This window comes from Sander vitreus, chromosome 18 (genome assembly GCF_031162955.1).
Source record: "Sander vitreus isolate 19-12246 chromosome 18, sanVit1, whole genome shotgun sequence".
Taxonomy (NCBI): Eukaryota; Metazoa; Chordata; class Actinopteri; order Perciformes; family Percidae; genus Sander; species Sander vitreus.
In genome coordinates, this window is record NC_135872.1 from 7,293,844 (window position 1) to 7,315,174 (window position 21,331).

A 21,331-nucleotide genomic window follows, 5' to 3' on the forward strand; every position below is an offset into this window, starting at 1 on the left:
GCAGCATGATGTATGAGACGATTATATTTATTATTTACATATCCTACATTTTGGCCACTTTGCAGCCCAGACTATTGTTGCAGCAACATTCATACACACTTTTTCCACTTATGAAATGTTTTTGTTGAATGCTGTTAAACAAAAAATGTCCCCTCTGAATGATAACACTTTATAGAAATCGCTATTTGAGGGTCTACCTTGCACTTACGGTTAGATTTTTCTCTTTGGCAGTGAATTTCTTAGTTTGAAACATAACTGGTCAAGTACACAATGTCGTATTGCATAAAGGTGTAAATAATGCAAATATAATGCATGTTTAGTGACCAAAACCTGTGTGTGTGTGTATATATATATATTAATCTATCTTATATGTGTGTAAGAGCCGGCTCACATTTGGGCCACGGGCCAAAGACACTCAGTTTCTGTTATTTAAAAAGGATTAGGAGGATCTGTGCAAATGTAACCTTTAAATGTAAATCAATTCATGACACCAATAGGATTTAATGGTATTCAACAGGGTCAAGTAATCATGTGCAGCTCTAGAAATGTTCTCGCTGACTTAGAAATGTGGAAAAATTCTTTTGATTGATGCTATTGGCATCATTAGTTGCCTTATTCCTCCTGTGGTCATCCTCTTCCTCAGTCAGTAAAGTGTTTTGTGCTCTCTGGATTGACCGGTTTTTGAAAACACACAAGTGGAGATCAATAGCGGTGGTGTATATACAGTAGAGTAATCCTCATACCCCCACACCAATAATTTCTAGCTCCCTTTATCTCCATAGCTGATACCTGCATTGATTTGTATCTTTGGATTGAGATTGAACTTCTACCAGTGTTCCCTCATATCCCTATTTTATTTCCAACTAATCACTACAGCAGCTGATGTCAAAGATCACATACCTATGGTGGAGCTTAAGAGAAAAGAGGCGGTTGCATACAAGGTCAACTCTGTCGAGCGCAACAACACAATACGATATTATATAAGATATAACGTGTTCATTTTTTAGCTTTCGAGGTGCTGGCAGGTGGATTTTTTTACCTTTGGACCAGTAGGCGATATGTTAATTTTCAACAGGTGGGGTACGGACCCGGGAATTTTTTTTAGTGCCCCACTCTCGCTCAAAAACAACTCTTTCGGTTCTGGTTTAGAAAATATTTTAGATGCAATATGAAACTGACAAAAAGGCGGGACTTCACAATTACAAATCCATCTGCCAGTAACTCTCAGCGAGACGGCAAATAAGCGTAATTCTTAGAAATGTCAAACCAATCTGAGCAGTTGCAAAAGCCATGTAAGAGGCCACGTGACCACTTACAACAGTGTAGGCATGGGTCAGCACTTATGCTCAAAGGGGATGGGTCAGCCAATGGCATGGAAGGATCTGTCAACACTGACTTGATAACCTGGCAAAATTCAACTTAGGATAACGCCTTTAACATCTTAAGACACCAGACTATAACCTGCTAAGGTACAGTCTATAAACACATGAAGATCTCCTTATAGAAGGTACACGTAACTACAATAAAGGTTTTTGACCGTGGTGGCTGAGGGAGCATTGCTTTGTATTCCTGAATTTGTATGTGGGTGTCCCTGTGTGTAAGTGAGCGCGAGAAGCTATGTGGCAGAAGTGTATTCTCCTCTGTGTACCCTTGACCCGTCTGGAGAGGCAGCCTTGCCGCAGCAGCAGCTGTGTCACTTCAACTCAGCATCTTCAGTCCAACCTTAAGGGACCCGGACTGCCCGTGTCCCTGCCCACACATCCACATCCAAAGACCCCTCCTCATAGAACAACCAGGCAGGAGCCCCCCCCCCCCTCCTCCACGCCTCCACCTCCTGCCCCAAGCTACCAGCAAACACACATTCATGCACACTGTCCGTCATGCATACTGATAAACGTGTTCACTATCAACCGCAGCAGACAGTGGCCTGGCTGGCTGCTTGACTGCTGACAAAGCCCAGACTCAGCCTGCCTCGCCCTGTAGACACAAGAGCAGTGGCGGAGACAAACACTGGCCTCCAGCCACTCCCAGTCAGCTCTACATATGTCACATGTTAATGACATCAAGTCTGTGGCCACCCACAGACCACGACATACTTAAGGGCAGCAGATCGAGAAATAAAGTTGTTTCTCCTTGGAACGCCAGCCTTTTCCTTTCGCTGTGGCATTCAGTGCCGGGACTTGAAGGATTTAACCCCTTTGTAGTACTGCAGGTCTGTTGTCAAGTCTCTGGTCACCTTTCTGCAGCTTCTCTAGCCACAAACCATGCAGTCTGACATGCTGGGGTTTGGTTACAGAGTGATTTAGAATCAAATATATTTGTACAACACAAATACGTCATTATTATTTATGATACATGTTTTTCTTCCTGTGAAATAATGAATATGTATAGCCTGGAGGCTTCCTCTGTTAATTAATTAAGTGAACTAGACTGAAAAGGGAAAGTAAAAGTCATTATTCTAGTGTCTGAGTTCATCATTCTGTATGTATTCAACTGTTTTATGGTAAACTCAAGTAGTTACCCCTTTTGTTTTTCTAGGGATTTGAGCCAAAAACAGGGATGGATGAGCCAACAACATATTCACAGATTTAATCCTGATCCCATTAGTGGACTCAGGAGTGAAAATAGTAAACAGCAGCCATGCTAGACTCCTCCATGTGCAGAAAGGAAACAGTAACGGCGTCTTTTGTCAAACACGACTGATTCACTTTCGCCTTTTGTGTGGGAGCTTTGCCTTTCATATCGATCACGGTTGTGCCAACTGTTTGTTTTTGTCTTTTCATATAATGAACCCTGGGCCCTCGGTGAGGCCCCAGCAGAGCTTTGCTCCATGCTAAAGGGCTTTTTGTGAGACAGTGTCACGCTCCCTCGTTCCGGCGAGGCTTCGCGTTTCTTATTATTCATGGTTCTCTCTCCGTTTGTTGAGAAGGCCGGGATCAAACAGGCCGATTTGCCACGCCTGACACCCACTGCTGCGAGTGTGTGTTTTGTGTGTGTGAGTGTGTGAACTCGTCTCAGGCTCAGTAATGACAGGATTTGTTAAACAGTAAATTAATGAATAATGAAATATCCAGCACGCGCCTGCCTTGCCTGGAGCACAGTGCCCCTAGCAGGAATTACTCCCGACACTCAGCTGCCTGCATGCTGGATAACCTGTGTGTGTGTGTGTGTGTGTGTGTGTGTGTGTGTGTGTGCGTGTGTGTGTGTGTGTGTGTGTGTGTGTGTGTCTGTGTGTGTGTGTGTATGTGTCTGTGTGTGTTGGATAAGCATTTTTACAGCCCATTGCGTGACAGAACGCTGAGGGGCTTTGCTGATGGGGCCCTGCTCTCTCACTTCCTGGCAAAATGACAGACTGACAGAGATGCAGACATAACTGTATATAGAAGAGACTGTCAGTGCTGCTCTCGTACTTTCTATATCAAATATTACCAATGTGTTCATAAGCTCAGTGCATGTTCATAACTCGATTACCTTTCACTGGTCCTCTCATTAAAGTAACAACCTGTGACGTTTTCATAAAAATAACATTTGCTTCCCATTATCACCAATTCATCAAAAACGAGTAAATCGTATTATATCCAGCTCCTGAATGCTTATTTTAAACACTCTGCAGCTGGTGGATCTTTTCCCGCTAGCACAGGAAGTGATGTGTTTTAGTGTGATCAGCAATAGCCACGTTAGACCTACAAAAACTACAATTTTGACAGGTGATTGCAGAGCAGTGCAGAGTTTTGCACAAATGATGAAAACGAAAATAGGAGGAAATTACGTCATACCACTCTGAAAGGCACACCTGTAATAATCCAAAGGTAAGTATTCCACCATGGCTCACTGTTACGGTCTATAGAAGTGGTACTGGAACTATCAGCGGTCCTCCAGGGGCTAAAACAGCCCAATCTTTTCGTCTTATCCCGCACCAGACTTTTGCTTCCTCTTTCTTCGATTTTGGTCTAAGCCCTCCTTGGTTGGAAAATGCGTAATAATAGAAAGGGGAATTGAATAATTATATAGAAAGCTCCACTGACTCCTGTGTTAGCCTGCAATTTAGCGTTTATCGGTGTTTTAAGCCCCCAATGTTGCACTAGGATTAGGCAATGGTTATGGTTAGGGTTAGGGTTAGGTGCCTTGAAGTCAACGATCACAGTGCTGCCTAGAAGGAGACGTTGAGGGCTTAAAACACCATCGAGCCAATTTAGCCTGGAATTTTATATTATCAGTTTAACTCTGTGTATTCGTGTTAACTTGCATTTGTTAATATGAAAGTTTACACGATTTTGTGAGCCGAGCAGATGAAGCATTCAGGCTTTACTGAGCATGTCAGGGTGTTACTGACGCTGCTTTTTCGGTGGTTTTAGATAAACTTCCTGCTTTGAATTGGTTTCTGAATCAAGTATCCATTGACAAACTCCAAGTTTGTAAGTTTTCATATTCTTGTATATCCTTCAGTGGACAAAACACTACCCACAACAATCTGAATGCTGCTCAATGCTAAAGTTTTGCAAACATTTATGGTCCTTGACTACAGTTGCAGCCAACTATTTAAAAAAACCTTAATCTATAAAGCGTTAACTAGAGTTAACTCAGAACATGGTATTAGTTGCCATTATGAACTGTTAAATGTGGCACCAGCTTAACATGTCTTTGTAGGATATTTTATGTTCTGTACATGACTAAATATCTTGTTTATGGAGTAAACTGTAAAGCTGTATGTTGTAAATGTAAAACAAATCATGTTTGGAAAGGATTAAAATCCTTCAGCAAATTACATTCATAAACAGCGGTCAAAGTACGTGTGGTGTGACTGTTGACATGGTAGTTTGTTGTACACTCTCAGTGCAATGAAATCGTTTTAAACGCACTGCTCCTTAAATGTCACCTATACTATACATATCAGTGCCACAACATTACTAAAGTCTAAAGTCAATAATACATATATCATTTTATATAATATTTTCTACATTTATTGTTATTGTTTTTAAATCTTTATTTGCATATTCATATTTTTAAGAATTTCTACTCAAGTAAATATTAATAGCCTATATATAATAAGATTACTGTAACTGATGCTATTTGCATGATCTTGGAAAACTCTTTTGTTAAAACCAGGTGGTTGGATAGATGGAGCCTTGACTTCACAATGAAGCATTTCCAAGAGGCCTGAGGCTCAGTACACAAAACTAGCTTTGTTGGCAAAGGGAACAAAACCTGCACAATGTTAGTTACTTGTTTGGGTTCTTAGTTTGAGGAGAGAAAAACATGTTCACAAATACGTGAGAAAAAGACGCCTTTCTGCCTGTAAATTCAGTTCTGTTCATTTAAGACCATTATTGTCCTACAAGAGGAAATTGTTTTAGCAGCAAGGCAGCACATTCGGTCACCCAAAGCTTGCCTCTGCTATGGGAGATCATTTTTGCCATTCATTTCATTTTACTTTTAAATCTACAACTAAAATGTATTTCATTATTGTATTAAGCTTAAATAAGGTTAGGATTAGCTGTTTTTTCAGTTAGAAAAACTAAACTCTTCTACACACCCCATGATATCCATCATTGTCGTTATCACCCCGCTGAATCAGTGCACCACTTATTGCATTAAGTTTGTTTAATTTATTCATTCCCTTTTTTTTTTTTTTTTTTTTTGCATATGGTGATTTCTTCCATATAAGTTTTTTTTAAAGAAGGAAAAAAAAGGTTTTCACTGCATCTAATTGACACTGAGACCTATATATTGTCTGACAGACTTATACAAGTTTTTTTTTCTGGTGTGTATACCAATATATTAGTATAGCTAAGTTTTTAATTCCTAAACTAGAATAACATTGTATTATATATTCCTGTCTTTTACACCGTTTTTTGACACATGTCAGTCAGTTGATGAATCCACATAAGTCTATGCCAACATGAAATGTTCATTCAGTTACACTGAGTGCCTTTGTAATATTTAAATCGACAGTGTCCTCTTAATGACCGGATGCTGCCTGATTTAAGTAGTTAAAACCTCGTTTTTTTTTTCTCTCTTCCGTGTTTGTTGATTTGTTTTCTTTGGCTTGTTTGTTTATTGTTCCAGCCAACCTGTCGTTGTTGTAGCCACTGATGCTCAGCAGCTTCCTGTCTTTGTTGAGCGAGAATCGCTCGCGGACATGCGGGTGCTGAACTCCGCACCTGCGTCACGCGGCGTTCCACTCCACGGGTCACACTGAGCCCGCGGGACACTTTCCCTCTCTCTCCTCCTCTCGCATTCCTATTTTTCGTTCTCTTCGTCTCTCTTTCTCATTAGCGTTCTCTCTGTCTCTCTACTTTTTCGTGTCTCTCGCGCTCTCCCGTCATTAGCACACCGGCAGTAGATCCCCACCGCAGAAGCGGGCCCGCGAGGCACGATTCTATTCCCCCCGCGCGCGTGCGAGAGAGAGAAGCCTCTCTGAAACGAGGGCCTCACTGGCCGAAAAATACAGCCAATTATCTCCCTGGAATAAAGCAACATACATCATTGTGTGTGTGTGCGTGTGTGTGTGTGTGTGTGTGTGTGTGTGTGTGTGTGTGTGTGTGTGTGTGTGTGTGTGTGTGTTCGTTCATTTCAGAGGCTTTGCAATAAGCTATAAAGACTCTAGACCATATTGTAAACCTTACAAAGCTGTATTAAAACATTATTATTATTATTTAATTATTATCAGTATTATTATTTGTACATTTTAATCTTGGACTACATGCCATAAACAATGTCATTATAATGAAACATGTCAGCAATAACTAGGCTAAATATAGGCCAATTAAAGGACCATTTAGCTATTTTTGACCTTATAAACTACAACTTTGGGAAAGTAGGCTATACAACTGTAAACTCTGACTTAAACATGGAATATACTCTGAGTGATATACTGAGTGATGGTCACTGTATATAAGAGCTGTTTTACTCTTGTTCTTGGAAACATTAAGGTAAACAAGCCTTAATAGCACCAGAAAACAATAATGACTCTGATTTAATTCTGTCCAGTCCATGTATTATCCCGTTAATCAATGCGACTCCAATTCTGGGTTTGCAGTTTTGGTGGTGGGGTTATTTTTTTAAATTTACATTCAAATCAAAGGTTGTTCCTTTAAATTTCTTTACGTCTTCCACATATTTTCCTCCTTGCCGGAAAATGAAGGGCTAGATTATGCCTTACCTACTTCAGGCCGATGGTTAAACTGAGTTGATTTTTACAATAAATATCTAAAATACAAATTCTTAGCTCTGTTTATTAATTGTACCATGTCTTCACAGTGATCGGAAATGTACTGTCTGCTGCAGCGAATAATTAGTTTAAATGAAAAGTAAAATTATATGTAATGGTTTTCTTTAATGCCGTCGTTGGCCTATTAATTAGATCTTAATTTATTTATTTTTTTCCACTGGTACCTAAACAGTGAGACATTTCTGTTGTGATAAACGGACAGCGGTTGTTAAACAGGAAACCCACATTTCATTTAGATCAAGCTGACGATGCCCGGCCTGTGAATCTGAACCATTACATTGAATATCCCAGAATAACAGGATTAGTGTTGGGGCCAACTCTAATTTCAGTCATTCAGAAAGTTGCATTTTCTTTTTAATCCACCAGATGTAAACTATTAGCTTGCAAATGTTCAGTAATATCAAAGTAAAACACTAAAGATAAATGCTCTGACATCAGCTAAAGAACATATCATGTTTTACATTTTAAATGGATTGAACTAAAAGTGACTCTGACCCCCCCCCCCCCAATCCTTAGTGGGACGCAGTGGAGAAAAGGCGCAGGCTGCACACCTCGCATAATAAAACACATGGTTTATTATCAATGTGATAGAAATGAAATCACTGGACAATTAGAAGCATGTCTACCCATCATCAGCACCATGACAACAGCTCTATAAGAACAGAAAAACACTGGATGAGCCCCACACCCCCACACAGCGGCTCACAAAGGTCAAATCACAGATAAATAGGCCTACTCCAAAATAGCTGGTGCACCTATTTACACAACCATCCATTTAAATTAATATAAATAAATATTTACACACATAAATTAACACCCTCCCTCATACTTGCGTTAAGTAACCAGACAAACCTGTTTCACAGATAGAGTGCTCATCACGCAATCTTCATACCGACAATGCTTTTTCTGTGTGAGGACAAACACAAGCGCACACACCCTCAGGCACACACACACACACACACACACACACACACACACACACACACACACACACACACACACACACACACACACACACACACATAATGTTTGTTGGCTTCTCACTGCATCTCAGTCTCACAGGATGCAGGCAGGCAGAGTGAAATGGATGTAACACAGTAACCATCATGTCCTCAGGGGAATGAAAAGAACGTAACACAGATGAAACATCCCTCTGTGCTCTCTGACACTGGCCCACAGGTGTCTTCCTCTGCCTTTTTCTCTCTACCAAGCTTTCCTCCTCCTCCTCCTCCTCCTCCTCCTCCACAGCCCTGTGTGTGGCAGATCAGTGGCAGTGGTGTAAAGCTAGAAGTAACGGTGTAACGCCTCTGTCTGTGTGTCTGCCTCCCGTTCAGCTCTCCGTCAGCGCCCCCCCAAGGCTTCATTTCCGCTGTTTCTCCTCTTTGTCGGCCTTGTTGCCGCCGTCCCCGTGCCGGTTGTTGGGAGGGTTGTTAAGAAACATCTTGTCGAGTCCTTTGAGAGCCTCGTTGAGGTAGTTCTGGAGAGTGGTGAGCGCTGCGCAGATGGCAGGTGAGCCGAAGCCGTGCGTGATGAAGGAGAAGTGGGAGAGGCAGCTCTGGATGCCAGGCTCCAGGATGGGGCTGGGCCTGGAGTTGCCCAGGGGAGTCCTATCCTGGGCCAGTAGGTCTGTGAACTCCTTACACAGCTGTCTGCAGGGGAGAAGACACAAGACATCAGGAGGGAACTCTGCCTCATCTTATGGGTTTCCCCAAAAATAGTAATACTGCTGATAGTGGACATTCAGTGGCAGTATTCAGTATAATTGTATTGTTTTCCAAACATGAGAAACCTCTTCTCAATTGTTTCTAAGTGTAATTAGTGGACAGGCTGACACAGAATTTTGACAACAAGATAGAAACACTCTGAAAACTAATATTCTATAACTTGCCACTCTACTGCACCTGCTAATGCAACAGAATCATGCATACTTGTGTGTAACATGACCAAAACATCTCTAAATTGCCTGCAGTCAATTAAGTATTAATCCCCAAAGGGGAATTACATTTACAAATAATCAAATAGCAGAATATCAGAGCACAATGAGTGGCCAATATCCAATTAGAACTAAAATGCCTATCAATACCGACCCTGTCAGCAAAATGGTATACAATGTGTGCATCCGCTGCCTAGTTTAAAATCTCAGTAAATGCACCCAAATGAACCACCACCAACATCTTACTGAGATGCCTTTGTGGTGAAACAACCTCAAGGGAAGACAGTGAGGGTATTTTGCAGCATTAGTTGCAGATGTCCCTGCAACGACACCTGAAAACTGAATACAACCAACAGTATTATTAATGAACAAACAGGGCGCCTGGGTAGCTCACCTGGTAGAGCAGGTGCCCATATATATAGAGGTTTACTCCTCGACGCAGTGGCCGCAGGCTCGACTCCACCCCGCAGCCCTTTGCTGCATGTCATTCCCCCTCTCTCCCCCCTTTCATGTCTTCAGCTGTCCTATAAATGAAGGCCTAAACATGCCCAAAAATAATCTTTACAAACAAATCTTGCAGAGCACTGAAACTTGCGTTACAATCTTATAGTTCTTTGGCGCTTTAACTGCACTGAAGGAAAAGGGGCACATTCACTTTAAGCTGCATTTTAGTATATCTTATTTTTTGGACATGTCATGTCCTGTGGAAAAACAACTAGCTACCAATTATTTTAACCAAATGTGCTCTGCTATCTAAATGCACAGCACATTTAACATATTTGCAATAAATTGTTGCAGTAGTTTAGTGGATAATAATAGCAGAGCAGTGATTCGCCTATAGAACAGTATTCTTGTTAGGCTGGGAAAGAGGACAAAACAACATTCTGACCATCACTGAAACTAGGGCTGCACAATATATCGTTTTTTTTATCGTCATCGCAATATCAGCTGCCGCAATAAACACATCGCGAAAGGCTGCGACATATCGCGATAGACACTCATAGGTTTTTTGTGTTACTTAAAAGAAAATATCAGTAGAAAACTGCACATTAAAATCTAACATATTCTGTTTTAGTGGTGCTTTTTCTATCCAATGATGAGTTTGTTCAATAAAAGAATGTTAGCAATGTTTTAAATTCAACTAGCACTTTGTTGAATTTAATTAGAATACTAAAAGCAGCAGAAATGCAGAACTGAGTACATTGTAATATGTGTATTTATCGCAAGTAATATCTTTATCGCGATATTCAACAACGTTACCGCATATTTTCCTCATATCGTGCAGCCCTAACTGAAACCCAGACTGATACCTTTCTTTTAGATGGTTCAGCTGCTCCTGAAGACAGGATGACCCCACCCACCTATTCACTCGGAGGGCAACAGAAGCAAAAGCTTGGTGCACCACTGTTGTGCAACCATGACCAGATTTAAGATGGTAAACCAGGTTTCTTGGTTTACATTGTCAAACAACTCTCCCTCAGCCACATGGTGCAAACTGACCACCTGCTGCCACAGTACGACCATTCCTAAAACTAAACACTACGGCCTCTCTAAATGTTGCGTGCCAAATCAGGATATTCACAAGAGAAAAGGAATGTGTTTACCCTATTGTATTTGTAACTTCCCTTTAGCAGCTCATATGACACAATCTATCCCAAAGGAAAACCGTCCCTCTGATACTCTTCGTGTTTAACCCCTTTAAGTGATGTTCAGTGCATTCCAAGGCTTATTTTGCAATGGAGCGTAGCGCACTTTCTTTCAACTTGTCTCTGTTTACCGCTGTTTTATTTTGTAATTTCCAAAATGCTTTTGAAAAAAATAAAATAAAGCATGAACTTGATGCAATCAGCTGCTGCAGTATGCTTTCACCTGGACAGAGTGGCACCGCCGAGAGAGCAAGAGAGTTTTCAGTGTGACGAGTCTTTAATTCCCTAAAAACATGTGACACATTCTGGCTGACGCTACCGTCTGTGAATCTGTAAAGAAGTTTTTTATCCTTTTGTTTCTTCAAAATCTAAAACAAAGCTCTTTCTTGGATTCGGAAGGCTTGACACCAAAAACTGTTTATTGATGCTTTAGATAAGACTCTCTCTTAGACACCATCTCAACCTTAAACGTCTACTCAATATGACATCATTTATGTTTGACAAATTATCTTCTAGAATGAGAAAAATATTTTGCCACAATACCGTAACTGCAAAATGCACTGAGAAAATACAAAAAAAGCCAATCGCATAGATTTGAACATTGTACAGAAACACTAGCCCTTGAAGTCTGGAAAATGAAGTGAAACTAATACTAGCGCAAGAAAAGTAGTATGGTTTGAGACCTCCACATTAAGAGCCAATCTTTAACTGTTAATATTTAATTTAAGACAAGAGGTCATCAAATGGATCTTCATACTTCACATGTGAAAAAATGCAACAGTAAAAGAAAACCCCGTCTTCGCCTTGTTCTTCTTGTTAAATTTCAGCAAATCATCCTCTGTTTTCTTCTTTTTTTTTTTTTTTAAGATTATTTTTTTGGGCTTTTCCGCCTTTAATGGACAGGACAGGTGAGAAAGGGAATAGATTCGAGGGGGGAAGACATGCAGGAAATCGTCACAGGCCGGAGTCGACCCTGGACCTCTGCGTCGAGGCATAAACCTCTAAATAAATGTGCGCCTGCTCTACCCACTGAGCAACCCAGCCACGGTCATCCTCTGGTTTTAGGCCCACATTTTATATTCAAGAGACCTTTCTCTCTCTCTCTTTCCCTTAGATTTGTACTTGCACGCCCCATGCACGTACACACACAACCGCACATACACACACCCTGCAAGCGGCCTAAGGGCAGAGCTCCAGCAAATGAGTGACAGGCTGTGGAGGCCGAGCCCAGCTGGGGTTAGGGGAGTAGAGAGGAGAAGCCGCCACCCCGGGCTACACTCATGGCTCAGGCTGTTGTTTTCTGACGACTTGAAACACTTCACTGCTAAATAATGAATTTCTAACAGGCAGCACCCGACGCTCAGTATTGGAACAGGTTTGAATCTGAGCATCAAACATCCACCACCGAACACACCGTACATACTGAGTACATTGGGATGCACACACACACACACACACACACACACACACACACACACACACACACACACACACACACACACACACACACACACACACACACACACACTCACACTCACATGTTTATGCAGTGCAGGCCAGCACACAGCACTATTTATGCAAGCTACAAATACAAGCTTCCTGAAGGAATCTTTCATTGTTTACAGCTCCTTTTCATCTAGAAACCTCATTCAGGGGAATAAACGGACATAGAACAGGACTACTCATTAGTTGGCAAAAGGCTTTTTTTGGTCATTGTAAAAATAGGCAAAAATCCAAAGTAATTCTATGATTGAATCCACATTAATACATCCACATCACCTCTCCTACCCTGGTTTCTTTAAAGAAAATCTGTGTTGCTCGCTTGCTAGAAGTAATCAGAAGATCCTGGATTCAATTCCACAGCTTAACGGCCATAACAAATGGATTAATATAAGTAACTTTTACGAGGAGTACCAGTAAAACGAATCACTTTTAAGCCCAGAAGCAGAGGTCAAACATACACTAGCAACCTCAGAGCTCGTATTTAATAATGTCTGTGAGCTGCACATTAAAGTGTTCATGTAAGCTAAAGGTTATTTAGGTGGCGAAAATGAATGCCTTGCTACTTTTGTTTAGTCACTATAAGATTCTTGACTTTAATGCGGATTTCTGCTCATTTCTGAATTGAATTTAACTGCCCTCATTTTTCAGTGTGGCAATTTTCCAATCAGCCATTTCACTACAGGTTAGATCCATATGGAGTTTGATGTGTTTCATTAAGAAAAACTCACTCTCCTTTTTAAATGTCAATGCCATGTTCACTGTGGCAAAATGGACTGTGTGTGATTTAGAGTAAAGCACAGACGCTACAGGAGAGGTGTGCACCCTCAGGGTGTCCTCAAGAGGGGCCACAGAGGCCCTAGGAAAATGAGGGAGAGTTTAATTTTACAGTAATTTAATTCATCAGACATGTAACTACTTGCAGAAAAAGAATGGCCTGTTTTTCACCCTGTATGTGTGACAGTTATGCAATTCAAAGTGGCACCCTGGAACTGTAAACTTTGTCAAACAGGGAGATTCTCATCCATAAATATATGCCTGTTGTGGAACTTTGGGACATTAGGGGAACATCTGCTGTAGACAGTCTGTCTGAACTGGGAAATATCTCCAAACTGACTGGATGTTTTTGTAAAGGTGTGTTTTTTTTGTGATGTTTATTGAAAAAAATCACTATCTCCCTCTTCACCAAGCACTTTGTTCTCACATACCTCTGTGCTGACAGACAGATGGTATTGTTTCAGGGCCCTGACATTTGTACTGCTTATTCTCCATGATGCTGTGCTGTGGTTGAATGTGTTTAAATACCTAAATTGCTCATTTCATATGATTTAAACTACAGCTAGCCATCGGGTATAATGTAATTACCACCGGTATCATCGCCCTACACTGCAGACATGCATTATATATATATATATATATATATATATATTCTATGACAGACAACACCCTATATGAGGGAACACAATCTAATCAAACGGTCCATCAAACTCACTTTGTCGCCAGCAGCATGTTTTTCCGCGTGTGCAGCTCGTTGGGGTCCGCGTGCTGCCGGTTGAGGTACTCGCTCACGGCTTTGGTGGGAAACTCCGTCTCGCAGATGTAACCGAAATCCCGGGCCAGGTGGACGGCTTCACCTGGGGGACGGTAGAGGTGCGGTTACAGTCAATGTAAATATAATAGAGACAAACAAAAACCGACCTGTAGACTCTTACGTGTTTCTTTTTTCTGTTTTTGTTAAGCCATTTCTTGGGTATAGGCCTACCGATTTGTTAAAACTGAGACGACGTTATCCTTTTACGCACCAACGTCCCCTCGGCTGTACGTCCTCCCAGCTGATGCAAAAATAGAAAGTGGTCAAATTGTTCAGTTGTATTGTGGAAATTAACGGTAGGTTCGAGAAAAAGAGAGCTTTTTGAACGAAAAAAAAAAAATGTAGACGCAGTTCAAAAAAGTCTACAAAATGTCTGATGACCTCTTACATTTTAAAAATGTAGAAAGAAAAATTCTCCTTATATTACCTGGTTGTCTTGTAAATTACCAAATTGATGGGCAATACAATAGTGGGCTATATGTATGAGAAGCGAGGCATATATGGAAAATAGAGGCCACAACTTGTCGTAGCCAAAATGCTGGCGTAGCCTACAACACAGGCCCAAACCTAGCCTTTAACCAATGAATCATTTAATCTAAATCAGCAACCACAGTCCTCCTCTCCTTCAATATTGAATATTCATAATGCTGACATTATATTCTTTCAGCCATTCTACAAATTCATTGTCATTTCGTTGACAGTTGGTGATGTTGAAATCGTTGTCATAGGGAGCAAATAACATGTTAGTATATGTCTGTAGTAGTAGTATCTGTATTTCTGGAGTCAAACAGTTAATCAATCACCTTCTACAAGAGATGTTAGTAATGTGACATTGGCAGCTTTGCGTCTTCCTGCAGGTAAATTGAGTCCAATCTTCTCCAGCTTTTCTCTCAGACATTTCCCACCGTTTTTGGACTTTGCTCTGTAGAAACAAATGGAACCAATTCATGTTAATTGCACAACAAAAAAAACTAGGGCACATATATTAAGAAATAGTTTTTTTTATATATAATATTACAAGAATCCTCTCACAGAGCATTATATAAATAAATGACCATTATTCGCTTCCAAGTTTGGGAACTTTATTAAGCAGTAGTCATCAGTTTTTTGTCTCCAGAGATTTTATTAATGTTAAGTAGAATCTGTGAGTTAAGTGGCACATATACAGAGGCCTTTTTTATACTCAGGGTTTAATTAATAGATCCCCTGCATATTTAACGAGCCACAAGCTTGTATAGGCCTGCATCTTATTCCTGCGTGAAGGCTGCAGTCGTACCTTCTCAACACGCCCCCCAACAGGGAGGCGTTGAGGCACTCGGGCGGGGACAGTCTCCTCTGCACCTCCCCTACGGTCACTTTGTACTTGGAGGTGGAGCTGAGCAGCGACAGGCGGCCCGGTACCGAGCAGAACACCTCGTTAATGTTAACGGTGATTCCCCCGATCAGGCCGTCCTTGCCGGCCATCAGAGAGGCCATGTTCTTGTGTGGCAATGGAACTGAAAGAGGAGAGGCGATGTGAGTGGCTCTCTTGCATAAACATGTCTCTAAAATACAAGAGGATGCATCCTAATACTCAAGTTTTTCATCTTTTAAATCTCTTCTGTCAAACTTTGTTCAGTGTGTGTGAGACCACGCGCGCTCAGGGGGCGGCCCTGGCCTAATGAAGCGCCCACGCGCCGGGCATTTACTGTTATTTAATGTCTCGCGACATTCTCATTACAATATTATCGATTGTTGATTGGCTCGCGCTCTCAAATCACATTAACCACCTCCCCGTCTTTTCTCCACGGCCGGTTTAACTCCCACCGGCAGCACTGGATGCTCCTTCATCCCGCGTGTTAATGCTCGCGCTAATGGCGTCAAAGAAAAAGAAGAAGCAGCAGCCAGCCTCGTGCATGCATGCGTAGGGGCCAGTGCGAGGGGGTTTTGATGGCTCCGCGGGGGATAATACCGCAGATTAGCTCTAAACGAGCTCACGAGATCTCCGTGAGCTGTGCCATTTATTACATCAGCGGCTTAAATGCCCCGCGGGGAGCTCAGTCACTCAACACCCCGTAACTAAATCACCGCACATCATCAGGGCGCCAGCATGGCAGCCTGTCAGCGACACACTGCCTGCTGTAGTCAATATACCGGGATCGTTAACCAGGTGTAATCCTGGACACCCCAGAAAACAAGATGTGCCTGCATGGACCAGGGAGCAACCTCAACAGTCTAAAACATGTCGCGTGTGGTCCAGTTTAGATCCAAGTCGTGCCCTTTTTTATGAGCGAGATTGTAGTTCTACGTACCATAAATCATAATTGATAGCACATATAGCTTGGGTCCAAAATGAACTTTTTTGTCCACCAGCCAAATGGCTAGTGAATGTTCAAATGTTGTCAGTACCCAATAGATTACCACTGTTTATTGGCTATCTACCAGCCACTTGCATATTTTACCAGCATTTGGCTAGTAGATGGTGCTAATTGTGGACCCTGCATATAGCCTAAGAAAATAAATGATACAGTCATGGTGATCGTTAGTTTCATCAACTGATACTAAACTGTACAGGGAGTAAAGAAACCCAGAGATAAACTGGCACGTTTACAATCATATATCCACAATCTCAGAAAAGCCAAAACTTTTTTTTTTTTTTTTTTTTTTATTCTAGCTATATTTATTTGTAGGCTATCAAATCTTGTCGTTCGTCGGATTGTTGGCAGAGAGCACAGAGGTGTGTGTGTGTGTGTGTGTGTGTGTGTGTGTGTGTGTGTGTGTGTGTGTGCGCGTTACCTTTCTTAATTACTGATTGATCCAGGATGCTCGTTCCGTTTGTGTCGTCAATGGTCTGTTAGAAGCAAGATATACAAATCATTGTCGTATGCTTTTTATGCTTTAAACAAGAAGATCCACACTGTAATAACCCGAGCATGTGAAACTTTTCCACCCTACAAAATCCTGCAGGAATCATTTCAGGTCTCGAAAAGCAGGGGCATATAGGCTTATATGTGTTTGTTTCCAGAGAGCAAACAAATCCGATTTATAATCCAGTCCATCTTTTTATTCATCATGATATGACTCGAGAAGCTGTTCACACAAATGTAAAGCCTCATTCATCAAATCTCATTCATTCATCATCCTGCGAGAGAAATTCCTCGTTGAATAGACCTGCTGCTGTCATCAGTGCTGCACGCTCGTATAAAAAAAAAATAGAACTTGTTAAAACTAATTTATATGGGGTTAATAAATGCATGACACAAATACGGAAAGCCAGAAATGAGAATCTAATGTGGAGGTTAAATGGCAAACAATTCGTGATGGTTGTGCCCTGAGGGGAAACGAGAGGAAGATGAAATCCTACACAGCTGACTATAAGTCTATTTCACCAGGTCTTTGGTAGCTGGCTTTGTATATTTTGTATCTTGGCAGCAAGAAGACACATCTATATTATCCCTTAAAACAAAAATGACAGCCTGCCAATTCTATAAATCCAGTAAGAGCAATAGTATGAGCATGGATGTAACGCTTTTGTATGCAATTTGTTCAATGTCATTATTGTCTTTTATCTGGACCCTGAGTCCATATTAATAGTTTGGATTTGATAATAATAATAAAAACTACTCCATATACATTTTAAAATAAAATGTGTAGACACAATTGGATAGTTAAAAAAAAAAAAACCCCCCAAAAAAAAACACATGTGCACAACAAAGTAAATATTGCAGTATCTTCTCCAGACTTTTCTGCTTGAAATATCTACAAATCAGTATGGCAGATAGGGAAGGTGAATTTGAATTCACAGAAGCAACATTTGAGCTCCATGCAGCAGTTTGTGAATAATTCCACACATCAGCATCTTCTCATCAAAGAAGATGTCTCAGCTCTCTTAGCTGTGGGCCATTTGCGTTTAGGCTACAGCTGCTGGGAGTCCAGCCCTGAGGGAGCTGCTCTGAGTTCACTGACCTTAACTCTAAAGGCACAGAGACAATAAAGAAGACAACTGTCAACCATTACCAATCCGTTTCTTCCACTACAATTGTCTTCATTTTCTTTATTTTAATTTTTGTAGTATTTTATGCCATCCAAACTAGGAACATTTTGACATGCAAAGATGTATATATATAAATATAAATGTTTGTCTTAGTTAAATAGCCTAGTGCTTTAATGTAAATGGGAATGGTCAATTCATGACTACATTGAAAATATTTTATATGTGCTATTGAGATAATATACAATAAACTGTAATATAATTGCACTGGCATATTCTGCATTTTGTACACTGTGCTCTTTGACTTGCAGCTTTACCTTTTACCTTTCTCGGATATATCCAATATCTTTAAAATAACTTTAAAAAAAACAACAACTAACGAAACAAAAAAAAATTAGACCTGGCACTGGAAAATATATTACATGCACTTTAACCTCCATGAATCTCAGCTGTGTTCTTTGACTCACCTGAACATCTTCCATACCATGCAGCCCGTGCAGCAGTCCGTCGCCCATACCGGGCTCCAGTCCCGGGTGAGCGGAGTGCAGCAGCACATCAGGCCGCCGCACACCGTAGTCCCGCCGTGGGTCCAGCCCGGACAGCTGAGGCAGCGAGGCCCGAGGTTGCGCCAACAGAGCGGAGCTATCCATCCGCTCCCCGGCGTCCTGCCGCTGCCGCGCCCCCCATGCGCTCTGCTGGCTCTGGTGCAGGGAGTTCAGGGAATACGGATCGCTGACGTGGGAGTACGGGTCCTGGCTCTGGTAGTGAGCAAGCGGCTGGTACGGTGGCGGAAAGTACGGAGGCTGGAAGTCCGACGACGGCGCATGAGACAGCGGTGGCGCGCTGGAGTAGGGACCCGCATGCGATACCGAGCCCAGCTGGGACAGGCGCGAGCTGTGGCTCGAGACACCGTCATGCCGGTCCTTGAAGAGGATGCAGAGAAGAACAGAACAAATTAACTCCTTGCAGAATTGCAACCACATTTTAACGAAATAAAAACCATATGGAGGCCCAGGATCATGCTGCATTTATTAGAGTAGATCGCCCCTGGGGATTTAGCCAAAGTAGCGGAATCTCCTGAATAAAAAGCATATGAGCCTGGAGGGAAAATGCCATAGCCTAATTTCAAAATGTCTCAGAACGAAAATATATAGCAATGTCTACGGATTCACCATTTGCAAAATAATTCTGAAATAGGACATTGTGAAGGAAGGAAACTCACCGCAGTGGAGTAGGAGTGAACTAACATTTGTAAACCCTCTGTTGGTGTGACGAGCGGGCTTACGGTAAAACAGCAAGATGTTAAAGATAGTGTTGAGCCAAGATAGCCTTAACTCATTCCAGGTAAAGGCAGCGCGTTTGTATCTGCAGGCACGACCTGGTCTACATAAAGAACCTTCCTCTGCCCAGAGCTGCCGCCGCTCTGAGTGTGAGCACCGAGCGCCCGCCTCTAGCCCCGGTATACGGTGTAATTGTTATTCATGACTGAGACTTACAGGAATATTAATGTGCGCGAGGCAGGGGACTGGCGACACATGGAGCGTGAAGCCTCTCGCGCAACCGTGAGTGACGTTTAAATTCCGTGGAGAGCCGAAACGACGCGCGAACAGCAGGATATAGAAAGAGGACTCTCTCTCACAGGAGAAAGCGAACAGGGTGACGAGACCCGTGAGGAATTCCCCATCACAAAAAAATACGCACTTTGGGGGCTTTTTTATAAGCAATATCTGATGCAGAATATACACACTTTATCTTATATTGAGACACTTTTGCACAAACCATGTCTGCGCAAACAGACTTTGACGTTCTAAAAACCAACATAAATCAAGTTGGTGGGTTACAATGCGACATAGGGTTTGCTGCAAATCTCACTGGGTCAACATGACACTAATACCACCAGGGTCAACAGCCTCGTGCCCATGAAAGGCGACGTAGAAAAGGGTTCCAAAGTAAAAGAAGAAAAAGAAGAAGAAGAAGAAGAAGAAAAAAGTCTACTTTTACGCACAGACACAAAATAGGCTACCTGCACAGAGGTGAACACATTTTAAGATTTTTCTCCAGTCACTCCAAGACATTTAACCTAAACTTCAGCCAGCCAACACAACACTCACCCACTGAAGAATACACAGTGAATAAACGGTGGCTCATGCAGTGTTGCAGCTGCCTTTTATTAGCCTACTAAAACAACACACCCGAGACACTACAGGGCGCACGAGGGGCTCGTGTGAATGCTGTCACGAGTCAAAAGAAGTGATTAAACTTTATATTGTGACATTACCGGCCCCTCTTCGCCCTCTTGGATGACTTGTTTAACAACAGTATAGCCTCCCCTTCCTCTAGCCGTGGGAGAAAAGCCATGTGCGGCCCGAGACAAGGGTTTCCCACCGGGCTGAGCCGAGGGGCCTCGCGAGCTGCCCTTTCTTCGGGTGCTTTGTGCTCGAGCCCATTCAGCGCGAGCCGGAGCACGATCGGAGCATCATTTCGCCCCCGCGCGCTGCGGTATTTCTCCCCTTCCTCTCTCCCCTCGCTCGTTTAAAAATATATTGTTTTGGGATCAAAGCCAAATGATTTACATAATTCTGGCACATTATCACCTTCCATTGACCCAGCGTGTGTCATTTAAAATCTAAAATAAACCATTAACTTGCAATTCGACTATTTTATACATCGCCTATTTTTGCAGCAGCATCACTGGTCTTTTTCTCAATATCTTTTAAGAGATTTTTTTTTCTTTTTTTTACACAGCTAAAATTATTCAAAATAATCTTATATTTTAGGTTGCTTTTAAACACGAATGTGCTCAAAAAACGCAGTGCCATATCATATTTATGTATAATCCCATATGTGAGAATTCCAGAAAAGGTGAAATAGCCAACAATTTATCTGTATGTTCAAATTTTCCGTTTGACTCTATAGTCCAAAAAGCGAGTGGACCCACACCATAGCCACAAACAAAACACATATTCTAAACACTTTTGCAATTTTTGAGCGCAAATGAGCCAAACATCTGTCTGAACGAAATTGTCATGTGGTGAAATGTCCTCCAATTCATATTCACAGTCACCACCTCACAAAATAACAGGCCTAAAGCCTGCTGCAAAACACCTCACACAACTTCATTATTCCGGCAAAGCATGTCTAATAAGTCCTCAACACCACAAACAGATGGACGATGACGTTACCTCGTAAATATCTTCATACTTGACATTCTCAACTAGTTTCCACAGCATGGTCGCTTCTCCTGGGTCGGTAAACCGAATGCAGCCAAGTGAGGAGGGGATGTCTCATCTCTCTCTCTCTCTCTCTCTCTCTCTCTCTCTCTCTCTCTCTCTCTCTCTCTCTCTCTCTCGCTCTGGCTTTGTGAATGGGGAACCCCTGTTAAGACTCCACTACTGTTAAGAAGAGCTATGGGGCGGGTTGACAGCAGCAGCATCTCTGAGCATGAGGAACTGCAAATAGA

At 41.9% G+C, this 21,331-nt stretch overlaps 1 protein-coding gene across 6 annotated transcripts; it reads right to left on the bottom strand.

Annotated features, from left to right (window-relative positions):
• Positions 1-8,591: 8,591 nt before the first annotated feature.
• tfap2b (transcription factor AP-2 beta) lies at positions 8,592-21,101 on the bottom strand. 6 transcript variants are annotated; one of them, XM_078274689.1, is made up of 8 exons: positions 21,054-21,101; positions 18,339-18,794; positions 16,677-16,731; positions 15,985-16,016; positions 15,178-15,380; positions 14,705-14,823; positions 13,803-13,944; positions 8,592-8,880 (listed from the first exon to the last, which is right to left on the bottom strand). In XM_078274689.1, exons 1-8 carry the CDS (start codon positions 21,099-21,101, stop codon positions 8,592-8,594), a joined length of 1,344 nt encoding a protein of 447 aa, XP_078130815.1. The 6 variants fall into 6 exon arrangements, with proteins under 6 accessions (XP_078130815.1, XP_078130819.1, XP_078130818.1 ...); XM_078274693.1 differs by lacking the exon at positions 21,054-21,101 and adding an exon at positions 19,094-19,120; XM_078274692.1 differs by lacking the exon at positions 15,985-16,016 and having other exon boundaries at positions 15,178-15,397.
• Between the last annotated feature and the right edge of the window lie 230 nt (positions 21,102-21,331).